This window comes from Musa acuminata, chromosome BXJ2-3 (assembly GCF_036884655.1).
Source record: "Musa acuminata AAA Group cultivar baxijiao chromosome BXJ2-3, Cavendish_Baxijiao_AAA, whole genome shotgun sequence".
NCBI classification, from domain to species: domain Eukaryota; kingdom Viridiplantae; phylum Streptophyta; class Magnoliopsida; order Zingiberales; family Musaceae; genus Musa; species Musa acuminata.
The window spans coordinates 39,370,499-39,383,340 of record NC_088340.1 but is presented as its reverse complement, the minus strand read 5'-3'; the positions used below and the strand labels follow the sequence as shown (position 1 = coordinate 39,383,340).

The window sequence follows — 12,842 nt, the reverse complement described above, 5'->3', positions numbered from 1 at the left end:
TTCGTCTGAACTGTCCTCCTGCAAGACTAACAGATGCAAGTGATCTAAGAGATTGCAGCACAGAATATTAAGTCCAAATATTTTCATGATGAACCACTGAGTTTGTATGTGACAAAGAAAGGTGAGACTTGGTCTTTTATGAATGTGACAAGGGATACCTCGTCGTTAATGCTCGATTCCGTTAGAATGCAATTGGCGGTCCTGCAAGACATGCTCAAGCAACGTAATACTTACTCTTCTTAAGAAGAAAACTTCAATCACACGGCGTTTCTAATCAGAAAAATCTTCAAACAGTTGTTTTGATCTCTGGAAAAGCCTCACTTTCCAAGAAGGCCTGCAACTTTTAAGGCTGGAGCTAATCTTTCTGTAGACCTGTAGACGAACAGAAGAAATAGATTTGGACTTGGCACCAAACATGTGATCTTCCTACTTCTTGCTTAATGTCGGGTTTCCTAGAATTTGTCCCTACAGTTTCAACTGCTAGTTATTATTGTTACAATTAACCCTTCTTTTGAGTAGATAATCATCACAATATCTTAAAACAGGCTACAACTCACGTACACAACTGTTTTGTCCTTTGTAATCTGCACACCTTATGTCTCCTCCTTGTGATCATAGCCTAGCCATTATAAACATGAAGAATTTAAATTTCTCATGCATATATCCATTCAGAATAGAAAAAACAGAATGCAGATGTATTCATGATTGATTGTAAAGAGCTATCTAAAGACATTAGCGAATTTAAAAGGACCACTGCCATTTACAAGTGCCTTGAAGGGCACCTATACAAGTTCATTCAACTTGTATACTACTAGCGGCAAGATGGAATACATAAGTCATTAACTCTCAAAACATTATTCTCTAAAAGAGGATTCGGAAGGATATATATATATATATATATGTGTGTGTGTGTGTGTGTGCGCACGCGCGCGCGCGTGCACGCGCGCATAAGAACCTAGGATCATTTATACTTGTTTCCTACTATACGACGTGTACAAGAAATGGGATAACAGGCTCCTTTGCATACGAACTAGGCAATTAATGGTTGTTGTCTCTGTTTCTAGCAGTAGATCCACCTATGCAGCTGAATCCATAAATTCTGAAGTTTTGCACTCGTTTTGAATGCCATTTCATCTTTTGATTGTACTGGTGCAGCTACTACACATGGTCTCAGAGCTGACTTCAGAAAACTACAAACATCTACCATCTTAAAATCCTTTCACGTCAATCTTTAGTTGCATATACAACACAAGGAAGAAGGTTGAAACCTTTTGCCTATTAATTAGCTGGAAAATGACACCGAAAGCGACAATATGAAGTACCTGGACACATAGAAGTCATGAAAAATCAGTCACGCCTTTAGGGAAGTCATCCTGATCACTGTTCATCAGCAGAATTTTTAAAACTTTCTACATGGCTGTCAAAATAAGATTAACAGATCTGCCTCAAGCTTTTATCCTGCAAAAGAAGTCGTTTTATTAGAACCTTTGTGAGAAGCTCATGGAAACAGGTGATCTAACATTGATGAGAACGAAGACAAGCAAAAATGATGCATAAATTAGTTCTGGTACATGATGGCAACAATGGGATGTGCAACATACAAAAATCCTTTCCCAGCTTTGCAGGTCACCTGTGCTAACAGAGACAACAGCTTGATGAATAGGGATCATCCCCAACTACTGCATTAATGGTACCAGTGATGGTACCACTTCACAAATACATGATTGTGATAGGTTCCTCTCCATCAGAAATACATGGAATGCACTAAGAATAGTACAGTTAGTTGATGAGACTGCAGCAGGTTCTAAATGTGGTGCTCAAACTTGCAGGAAGACCGTCGGTGAATAAACATGAGGGTAGACATAATTTATGAAGCCAATAATGGATTTAGTTGGGTACATGCTGCTGCTCCCACCTGCATCACAGCAGCAGTCCTCGTTACAGCAAGTCAAGGAAGCTTGACAGAGCTCATCAAAGGCTAGCTTCCGACCTGGGCAGAACACATAAAGCAACCTAGACATATAACTCGTTTTGCTGTGCTAGTATGATGTCCATATCATTAATCAATGTGGGATTTATGAGGGTACCAATCTAGAGTTTGTTGGTCAATTCTGTGATTAGACTGCTGCAGTTGCCTCCTCATATCTGAAGCTTGTATGAAACAGGTGATTATATATGAAAAAAAAATCCCATTTTATTTGGAACCACTTGCTAATAAAATATATATCAACCCCAAAGCAAAAAGTTCCTTTACAGTGGATTTACATAAAGAAACCAAGCATTTATGCTAGCTTTGTTTCTCAAACCTTACATGAGATAAAAACTAGAAATAGAAAGAACTGTTCATAATTTTTGTATTAAGAATCATCCTATGCTAGAATGATTGGAGAGGACAAGTGTCTGCCAGTTAAACATCTGCTACCAATGTGGATAAGGGATGATCGACATGCAGTGAGGTGAAGCCTGCTATTTCCTAACTGCTATCTTTCATGATTTAAATATATTGATTGGCACTTTAGTTGTGAATCGTTTTCCGACAACAATGGACAACTAACTGTATGCCTACGTATAATTGTAGAGGTGTTTGACTAGTGGTTGACTGATGCAACAAATTCTGCTGAGATCATAACTCAGCATAAATGTGTTCGATTGGATCGGTGGGTGCACAGTTTTCTTGGGTTTATCCATCACTGAGCTAATATTACAGAACCTATACATTATCGTAAACTCTACTTACAGTTCATGTGCTTGTACATTTTATGATATATTCTTATAATTTAGGAATGCTTGATTTATGTGTCTTGATTCCACCTATTTAGGTGCTATGCACAGGGAGAGTCTGGATCTTGCAACCCAAGTCTTCTCCACCAAATTAAACTGAGATCATCCATTTAATCTTACATACCTAAAGATATAGGGAGATGCTATGACATAACTCTTGCTTTAAAGTGTTTTACCAAGAACTTAATTTCCAACACATCTTTGTTCTTCTTTCTTGGAAGTCCAAAGATATAGATGAATGGATTAGAACGCAAGAGTGACATCAGGATTCAATCTACTCTAAAATCTTAAAGTACGAATAGTACCAAAAAATAATGAATAGCAGAATACCGTGAACAAAAATATCATAAATTTATATTTGCAAGGATATCAATAACATATATAGAGTTACTCTTAGATTTGGTGAAAGACAATACATAAACTTGGTGAACAAGCAACAGTCAATCTTAAAATGTTGTGCTATCAAATATAAAAGACTGGATAGAACAATAAATACTCCTACCCAACTATTAATATATGATTGGGACCTCAACAGAAAATATGAAAAAAGAGACATCCATGTTGATATACAATTTAAGAGTTATACATAGATAAAATGTGTTCAACCACATGCAGTGTGTTTTAGGAGCAGGCCACACCTAGTTTTTTTGCCTTTTTTCCCCAGTGAAGACAGAGACTTGAGAAGATCACAACTTTCATGAAAAACTAGAATTTAGTCAGTCATTAAGCAGGATGTTCAGTTAATTACGTTCAAGTAATTACCAAAAGAAAAAGGGAAAAATCATTTTCTAGCCTCTATCTTCCATGACTGAAACATCATAGCAGCTTGGATATGAATCACTTTCTGATACTTATGAGCAATCTAATTTGGTAGCTGCATAGGATAGTCATTATGTTACCACTGGGTATAGTTTGGTGAGATGATCTGGCTCTAAATGCTCCGAAAGAAGCCTTCGAGCTTTAGCCAATGCACTGGTCCACTTCACTTCTCATGGTACCCCAAAAGTTACACACACGAGTCAACCATGATTATATAGCTTATGGAAGACTAATTAGGACACACATCATGCTTGCCTCATCATAATTTACATCTTGACACTGTTAAATCATATTTATATTACATTTCAACCCTTTTTGTTTGTTTCCATTAGGAATCTTTTATACATTCTAGTCTAACCCACTATTTAACCTAGCAAGAAGTTTATGATAACATCACTAAGCCTCTGTTAAAAAAATGCATTTGTTCCATTCATTTTTTTTAAATTAAATTCCTTCATCCGCTCAATCTACCATTTTTTAAACTTCAGTGAAGATGAAAGAAAATTTCATCAACATATTGCAATGAGCTGAAAAAATGATTAGATTTCTTAAATATTCATGTTTTGCCAACACTCCATTATCATAAGGTTCTTTAGACAATAATTAGTAATATTAGTGCAAGATTATAAAAATGAAGATGCAAAGAATATCAAACTTGTAAACAAGTCCAAATTGAGGTTTAGAAAGCGAACCAAGAAGATAAAGAAAACAATGGTCACAGAAATATTAGTAAGAACTATACTAATAGCAGATACTTGGTGATAATGCAAGTGCCATAAGAGAGGATGCAAAGTAGTAATGCGACTGGTCCACTAAGGTCTGGTCATCTAAAAGGAATAAGAAAATTAAAAATAGAATGGAAGAAAGTAGCTAGTGGGTCTCACAAACTTCACCTGCAAAGATTGCAATCTCTTAACTGCTCATACTTCATTCAAGTGGACCAAATCAGAAAAGATGAAACTGTCCCTTGTCACTGTACATAGTACATAGCAAATACAGTTCATAAAAGACAAAACAACCAAAGTTGCAAAGGGACAGCAATATGATAACTATCGATGTAAATTTCTCAGAGGATAAATCTTCACCTAGAGAATGACACAGGCTAAACAAAGTATTGGAACTTAGCAACCTCTTTGTTTCAAGAAGATTTAAAGGAAATCAACCATAGGCCCGCACTATTGGTAAAATTCATAAGAATATCATAACAAACAAATGAATCAGATTTTTGCAAAAGAATAACCAAAAACCAACATCAGGCTCAGAATGCATGGAACCAAAATTTCCACATTATGTAGCCAAATTGACATCTCAATTGGTGAGTCCAGTGCAACATTTGTGTTCTTTTTTATGCATGATAAGTAATTGACCTGAAGTAATAGGCAGGTCTTAATCCCTAGTATCAGGATGGCAATACATATTACCCAGTCAATTTCATGCAAACCCAGTTGATGTGGCTGTAGGAGGTTCTCAGCAGTGGGGCTATAATTGTGGAAGGAAGATTGTTGGTGAAGTATCATGAACCAATTATTGGGTTTAGTTGAGCACAAATTAGACCTTCTGCTAGTACTTCAAACAATTAATTCTAACAAAGCATATACAGTTGCTTGACGGCTGAGCTTATCTATATATTCTGCAGATAATAAGCAACCAACAACCATGTACAATCTATTTTGTTGCACAGATATGATTTACCCATGACCTTGAACAAAATGATCATTACTGACATGCTATGTGATAGTCAACGCAGTTGACTAATCATTGCCTGGTACATGTTGAAATGTATGATCCAGTCCAACCATGTTCAGTAGAATCATTAGGTGTATGATTTTCTCACATTTATGTATAACCGAAAGCAGTGACTAGGCGGCCACCTAGGCACCTGGGCGAGACGAGGTGAGGCCCGAGCCCAGGTGCCAGGCAGTTTAGGAGCGTGCCGGAGCCAAATCCAGTCTGGGTCGAGCCTAATTGAAGTGGTCTGTTGAGTCTGTTTGACACCTCAGCGTCTTTTAGTGCCTAGTGCCTTTAACTACATTGACTGAGCCAACTTAACAAAACCTATCAGTCATTTTGCATTATGATGAAATATAATGTCTTCTACATTTTGTGAAACTTTTACATGTCCACTCAGCAGCAAGCGCTGCTGAGACACATGCTCCTTAAGCTATTTTGGTTTAAGATAACATTTTGTCAAATCCAATAATCAACCAGAAACCTATCCGTTTGACCATTATCACCAAATAAGCATCAATAAAGGAATGGACATAACATATTTAACTATCCAGGAGGTATTAGAAAGAACTGTGCATTTGTGCATAAATATGAACTCAAGCACACAGGTCATATAGATAACTAAAATTGCACACAATTATAAAGCAAAAACAAAGAACGGAAGCATAAAATCTGCAATGAATGGAAGAAACCAAATTCCGCAATCACACTACAATAATTTCTTAAAGGAAGAAGAAGCCATGGTAAGCCAATCCTCATGGAAGTTAAACCTGCCTGCAATATGATGTCTGAACACTGAGCAAACAGGAGACGAGCAGAAAGCATAAAATTTAAAAGAAATAATCATATATTTACCAGCGATCAACGCTTTTTCATTTGAGGAAAGGTAATCAGAATATCCAAGTCAAAAAAGCAAAAAAAAAGAGGTTACTTTTAGCATAAAAATAAGCAGAATGCCAACATCCTTGGGAGATATTTTCCAAGACAAGAGTCAAACAAAGGTTCCCCCAGGTAATATAAGAACCCAGAAAGCAAATATCACCATCAAAACAAATTCTTTCCCTAGATAACTCTCTTTCTAATATATATTTTAAACTGGGTTCTATCTGTCCCAGCTAACCTTAATTTTGATGGCAAGGTGAACTTGTTAGTGTCTGGTCTAAAACCACCATCATAAATAGTGGTCTTCAGTTTTGCAAAACCATTATTATGGACAACAGTTTCAACAAAACCGTTGTCCACAGCATCATTTTTAAATTTGTAAAACCAGTAATCATTACAGCATATACAAAATTTCTTCTATTGTAATTCCCACAAGCGAGACTACTGGGGAAAGCCTTTCCAAGTGAAACTAGACGGGAAGAAATAATCAACCCAAAGTTTTTGGAGCAGGAATTCAAATGAAAACTGTAGAAAACACCCACAAGATAGCTCAGGAATGCCACATTATAACAAGTAGCAATGACATTTACCTCGATTAATGATTACCTAGATCAAATGTTATGGAGCATGTGGACACACAGGATATGATACAGACAGCAAATTTATAAGACATGACAAAATATGGACATGACAATTTATATGTATGCCTTATGCTAATTTTCTTTATCTAATGTAAACTATATGATCAAAGATCATTACATACTTGAAGGGTTATAGATAAGAATGAAGAAAAGAATTCTGTGATCTTTTCTAAACCAAGAATAATCAACTAAAAGATGCATATCACTCAGCAGTCTATCAGCCAATAAGACAATTTTGGTAGCACATGTTAGAAAGTACATTGACCTTGAACACAAAAGAAATTAAATTTTAGTTTTGCTGAGAAAGAAAAGCAGTAAACAAAAAGTCAGAACTCAGAAAATAATAAACTTGTAAAGGTATTAGCCATGTCAAATGCCAAGAATATTTACCAACAACATCTGATGTAATACTTACAGGTAACAGCCCCATGGTGCAACAGTTACATCTCAGATATCACAGAACAGTCTAGGTTCTCTAGAAACTAATGCTGATATAAATATCTAATTTAATTAACAGCAGTTTTAGTATCCAAGAAAACAAAAGAATCACAAGGATAAAGACAAATCATTGCGTGAATAGAGTTAGAAACCTAGTTGCACTTCATGTGAGACCATGTATATAATACTCCAATAGACACTGTAAAAAAGGCAAATGACAATCTAAAGTCATCTAGCAGCAAACTCAAAACCATTGGAACAAATACAGCTTGTTTTTAATGTCTTCTGCCGCACATGATCAATGACATTCACATCTTGTGTTTGTACGGTCCGAAGAGCACAATGAAACATAATTTTCCATTTCCATGATGAAGCTGTCAAGGCCATGATCAAGAAGTTCAAGACTTCTTTGGACAATGTACTGCTTACTGCAACAGTTACTGCCTTGTGACATATGCAATAAAATAGGTTTAATTTCCCTAGATTCATGCTTCTTCAGGAAGTTTCTGTTCACATAGTTGAACTAATGCCTTGAAAAATTGTGCAATAAATTTGGGAAGAGACAATAAATCTTAAAGAAATTGTCCATGGTTTCAGCCCATCATTATGTTGCCACGGCAGGAAAAAAATAAATTCTAAGATAATCAAGAGCCCATTTTTCTCTGACTGCATAGCAGGGCCACGTCCAAATATGCAATCCTCAAAATCTTTTTGGAAGTTGGAATTCATGGTTGGACACACCATGAAAATCTTTTGGAACATTTTCAAGAATATGCCATACACAAAGGTGATGTCATGTATCAGGAAAGGTCATAATAATTACTTTTGACATTTCAGCACAACAATCTATAAAGATTTTTTTTGGCTGTCTATTAGACATAGCACCCATAAAAATTCTAAACATCCAAATGAATGATTATACGAATACATCCAAAAGTAATGCAACACCAAATATAACAATTTACTTATGATAATTTGTACAAATAAATGGTGCAAAGGGTATGTGAAACCTGCTCGTTGGATGGGTTTAAACAAACAAGACTTCATCACCAAAGTAGCAATGATTATTTCATGACTGTGTATCAGCCCGGAAGAAGTTGGTCAAAGTCAAACATTCTTTTGCATGAATTTGTAATGCATAAACAAATGGTGGATCTTCAGACTTATTTTAAAAGAAAATCTAAGAAGAGCTTTGTGACGTCCTCCTCAAGATCCCTTAGCCTCAGATTACTTATTTGCCATTTTGGATCTTCCCAAGGAATCCCTCATCTTCCATATCATAAACCTCTGACTGATTATGATGCATCTAGTAATTTTTGTTCTTTTCATAATAGTAATCTGCTTCAGTAAAGAAAGCACATTCAACAAGCAATTTCTTTCTATGAGACCACAATATGCATAATGGGCTTGCAGTAAAGATGCCCCTTGCACATAGCACATTCAAAATTGTATGATCCTTCTTCTTAATGAAAACAACCTTAGGTTCTAACTGAGAATTTTCAGTTGCCTCAGAAGCAACTTTCACTAATCCATCCATATTGCCAGTAGTTCTGGAGATCCATCCATATCAGTTGTATTTCTTCCTGATGCATCTTTGTCATCAATATTTCTGACTGCATATTCACTGCTCCATCAAGGTCATTGTTATTTACTACTGCTCCAGTGTAACACAGTGGCTTTTCACATTAATCCATCCTTTCATTGTAACTTCTCCAGATACGCCAGCAGCCATAGTCCCTTCTAATGATCTATCCATGCCTTTGGTGCTCTCTACTGATCCATCCACTGGTTTAAAATAAGGACCCATCCATGGTGGTTTTATTTTTCACTGTTCCACCAGTATGAGACTTGTTGGCAGTTGGCTACACCTTGAAGAAAGAACTCTCGTCAGACCTATATACCTCCAAAACAGATGTCATCTATAATTTCTTCAGCTTTATATTTACCAGAAATCTCTTCAGCTTTATATACCTCCGAAACAGATGTCATCTGTAGAAAGCAGGAAAAGGTCAGTAAATATAATTAAAAATTCACATTCAGTGACTAAAGAAAACATGTAACTAGAGTAACTGTAGCCTACAGCTTGAAAACTGCAGCATTTTCATTGGCCACTTAAAAGCAATATGGCATAACATCAATGTAATACAATTCCAACAAAGCAAAGTGCTTATGCAAACTTGAATATTTTGGAATTTCCAGAATCCCAATATTTCAAAAATGCAAAAATTATACAAATAAGAGAGAGAAAAATCACTGATCATTCATAGTCCAAGAATTTTGACCGGTCAGGTCATGCATCAGGTCAACGAGTTAACAGAAAGGTCAAATAATGAGTGCTTTGTTAGGATGAATGGGTTCACTTACCAGTTGATAGTCCTTTATCCGGAGATGTAATGTGATTAGCTGACTGGTCAACTCCGTGATAGAATGCCATCAAGCAACTTCATTTGCTTAAGCCATTTAAGTGTCTAAATCTTCTGAGATGAAGTGCACAAGCAAAACTAAGGAAGAGAAACCACATAAATTGTATAGCTGTGAACTGAGAACATAAACAGCCATACATTTGATTTCACGGCATAACTGGTAATTAGATAAAGTGAAAAAATAATTAATATTTTCTAGAGCATGCATGCAAGGATCATCTTCCAGGTGCCCATTCGTGGGACAAATCCTTGGTGCACCATCTGCTCCAGGACCAGCTCAGCATCAGTCAAAAGATTCTCCCTACAAAGACCACAAATGAGCAGCTTGTATGATGAATAACTAGGCTTAACACCTTCAGATATCATTATACCCATGAAATCCTTAGCCTCCACAAATTTCTTTGCACTAAGCAAACCATAAAGTAGTGCCTGGTATGTTCCTGAATTTGGATAACATCCCTTTAACTTCATAGTCTTTAAGAATTCCATACCCTCAGACACTCTTCCTTGTTTGCACAGACCAGAAATTAATATGTTGAATGCTATTGTGTCTGGATGACAACCATTTTTCTGCATTCTCTCACAAAGTTCCAGAGCTTCGCTTACCTCGTCATGCTTACAGAGATAATGCATAATTGTTGAATAAGTAGTTGCATTAGGTCTGCATCCCTGCTTTGGAATTTCATGCAGCAAGGAAAAAGCAGCATCCAACTTATCACAGTCACACAAACCCTTGATCAGAATGTTAAAGCAACATGTGTCAAGAGTTATACCCAATCTTGGAGCACTTAAATAAACCTCATGAATAACCTCAAACTGCCGAGTATTTACAAGCATGTTAAGAACATAATTGAAGGTCTTGACAGTGGGCCAACAATTAAAATCTGGCATCTTGAGGAGCGTTTCAATTGCCTTATCAGGATGATTTGCCACATTACCATACATTTTGATCAATCTATAAAAGAAGTCATCAGAAAGTCTGCACTTCTCGCATTTAGCCTTGTCTAGGAGATCCTCAACATAAGCAAATTTCCGAGAGTAAGCAAGTCTATCAATCAACAAACTATAAAGTGCTTCACTAGGTCTATAATCAATACGTCTAGCAGCTTTTTTGAATGCATTAATAATAAGTTCAGGATTTCTCACATTTCTAAATATTTTCAGCATTTCATTTGGTGCTAGCCAGTCCTTGTGATCCAACCTCTCCATACATAATTTGTCACTATCATGCATGTAATTCAACTTTGAGAAGGAAGATGTGGCGTATCTTGATATCCTAACCATTCTAGAATCAACATGTGAAATATAAGGAACAGCTTGAGACAACCATTTGCAATCCATACGCTGTGTTTTATACCTGCATTCACAAACAATTCCCACACTACCAATGTATCAAATTTTGTCATAGCTCACATAGTCCAGGAGCATTTTGGCATTACGGAGTCCTCAAACAAAACAAATACAGCAACAATATAAACAGGGCACTGCTCGTAAATACAAATAATATCCCCCGGAATAACAAAGGACACAGGTTAAGCATCCGATGTTCTTGACCAATAAAATGTTTAATTTGGATGAGTTACGAGTAACAATCTTACTGTTCTGTGTTATTCTTCTTTCCTTTTTCAGGTTCAGGACAACAATTTGATTGGTCTCTCTTCAGTTACTAAAGTATCTCAACTCAACAATGAAATTTATTTCCTAAAGGAGTGACTGTATTAGTGATGATATTTCTATTGTAATGTTTTAAAAAGTGAAGTGAGAAAGAGTTGTACCTCAATAGATATAAATATGGACAGCCCTTAGTTTTTTTTTTCTCTCACCACTGTGTCTCTTGTAATATTTCTTTTCCAACTTGAATGTCCATTGTCCATTTTGTCAAACAACTGTTTTTCATGCAAAAATATATATTTATAGATGGCATGACATTTTGTTCTGCAATATCATTTTTCATGGATAAAGGGAGGGGAACATCCAATCTTTTGGTGGTAAAATACTGTCCTTTGAAGAGCTGTTATCTGCACTTCTTGTTGGTTGGAATTTCCTCTCTATTCTACCATTAAATGACAGCGAGCTAGAAAACCATTTCAACTCTTTATCAATTGCATATCTATTCTGTCCATTTACATGAACAAGAAACAGCCAGCACCATGCTCTTGTGTATGGAACATCTGATCACTGCTTCGTTTTTCCAATGTGAATAAATGAGACACTTTAAAGAAGGCAGAGTTGTCATCAGACACTGAGTTCAGGAAGCTTTGATATTAAGGGAAAAGAATAAAAGAAGTGGCACCTACCAAGGCCAGACCATTACATTTACAAGCTCATGATGGTCCTACAATGGTCAGAACCATCTACTAACAATTGAAATTTTACTAGGAAGACTTCGCACCATGAAGAAGAAGGAAAACAAATGAGGTAGAAGCAGAAGGAGAAGCAGCTGAGAAATTAGATGAAGGAGAAAAAGGAAAAGCAGGGGAGAGCGGGAAGAGAGGTAATCTAGGGCAGAAGGGGGAGTCTCCTCGCTAGGGTTCGCCTTACCCGAGTCTATTTAGAATTCGATTCTGTGACCGAGCCGACTTTCCAGGCTTGATTTGGGCGGCCAAGATCACGATCTTGATAAGAGGTCGGGGAGAAGGAAGGGTTTCGAGGGGCTTCATGCAGGTCACAAAGTAGAGGAAGGAGGGAGAGAGTACCTCGCTCGGCGGAGAACGGCGATCGCAAGTGATGGCTTCGACAAAGGGAAACCTCGACCGACTCGTGGGCGGCGCGCTTCGTTCATCGTTTAAATACTCGTTCGGTCCACAAACTAACGGATCTTCATGACCCATCCCCTGGGGATCCGATGATCGGAAACATTATCGGGTCGGATTGTTTCACTCCTTTACCATGTTAACCTCTTTAGTACTGACAATCTCATTACACAACCCCCTAAAAAGATAATAAAATAAAATAAAATTCCACAAAAAAATTAAAATAAAAAAGTATAAATAATAATAATAATAAATGGATTGTAAATTGTAATCTCCTTAATAAACCCTATCCCATTACATCCATAGTTGTGAATGCATTAAGGCTTTGGTTTCTATTGATACTGGAAGATGTCTGTGTAACTCAAGCAAACTTGATG

The 12,842-nt window shown here is 36.6% G+C and overlaps 1 protein-coding gene across 1 annotated transcript; it reads right to left on the bottom strand.

The window, feature by feature from the left end:
* Nucleotides 1-67: 67 nt before the first annotated feature.
* Nucleotides 68-12,805, bottom strand: LOC135608174 (pentatricopeptide repeat-containing protein At3g14580, mitochondrial-like). The gene is made up of 4 exons (XM_065100749.1): nucleotides 12,409-12,805; nucleotides 9,654-11,069; nucleotides 1,323-9,278; nucleotides 68-619 (listed from the first exon to the last, which is right to left on the bottom strand). The coding sequence occupies exons 1-2, from the start codon at nucleotides 12,492-12,494 to the stop codon at nucleotides 9,908-9,910; spliced, it is 1,248 nt and encodes a 415-aa protein (XP_064956821.1). The 5' UTR covers nucleotides 12,495-12,805; the 3' UTR covers nucleotides 68-619; nucleotides 1,323-9,278; nucleotides 9,654-9,907.
* Nucleotides 12,806-12,842: the final 37 nt, after the last annotated feature.

Excerpts from the sequence above, each read along its gene's own strand:
- LOC135608174 (XM_065100749.1), bottom strand. The coding sequence starts at position 12,494 with ATGAACGAAGCGCGCCGCCCACGAGTCGGTCGAGGTTTCCCTTTGTCG. Across the intron at positions 11,070-12,408 it reads GCCGTTCTCCGCCGAGCGAG|GTATAAAACACAGCGTATGG; the intron begins GTACTCTCTCCC and ends TTGTGAATGCAG.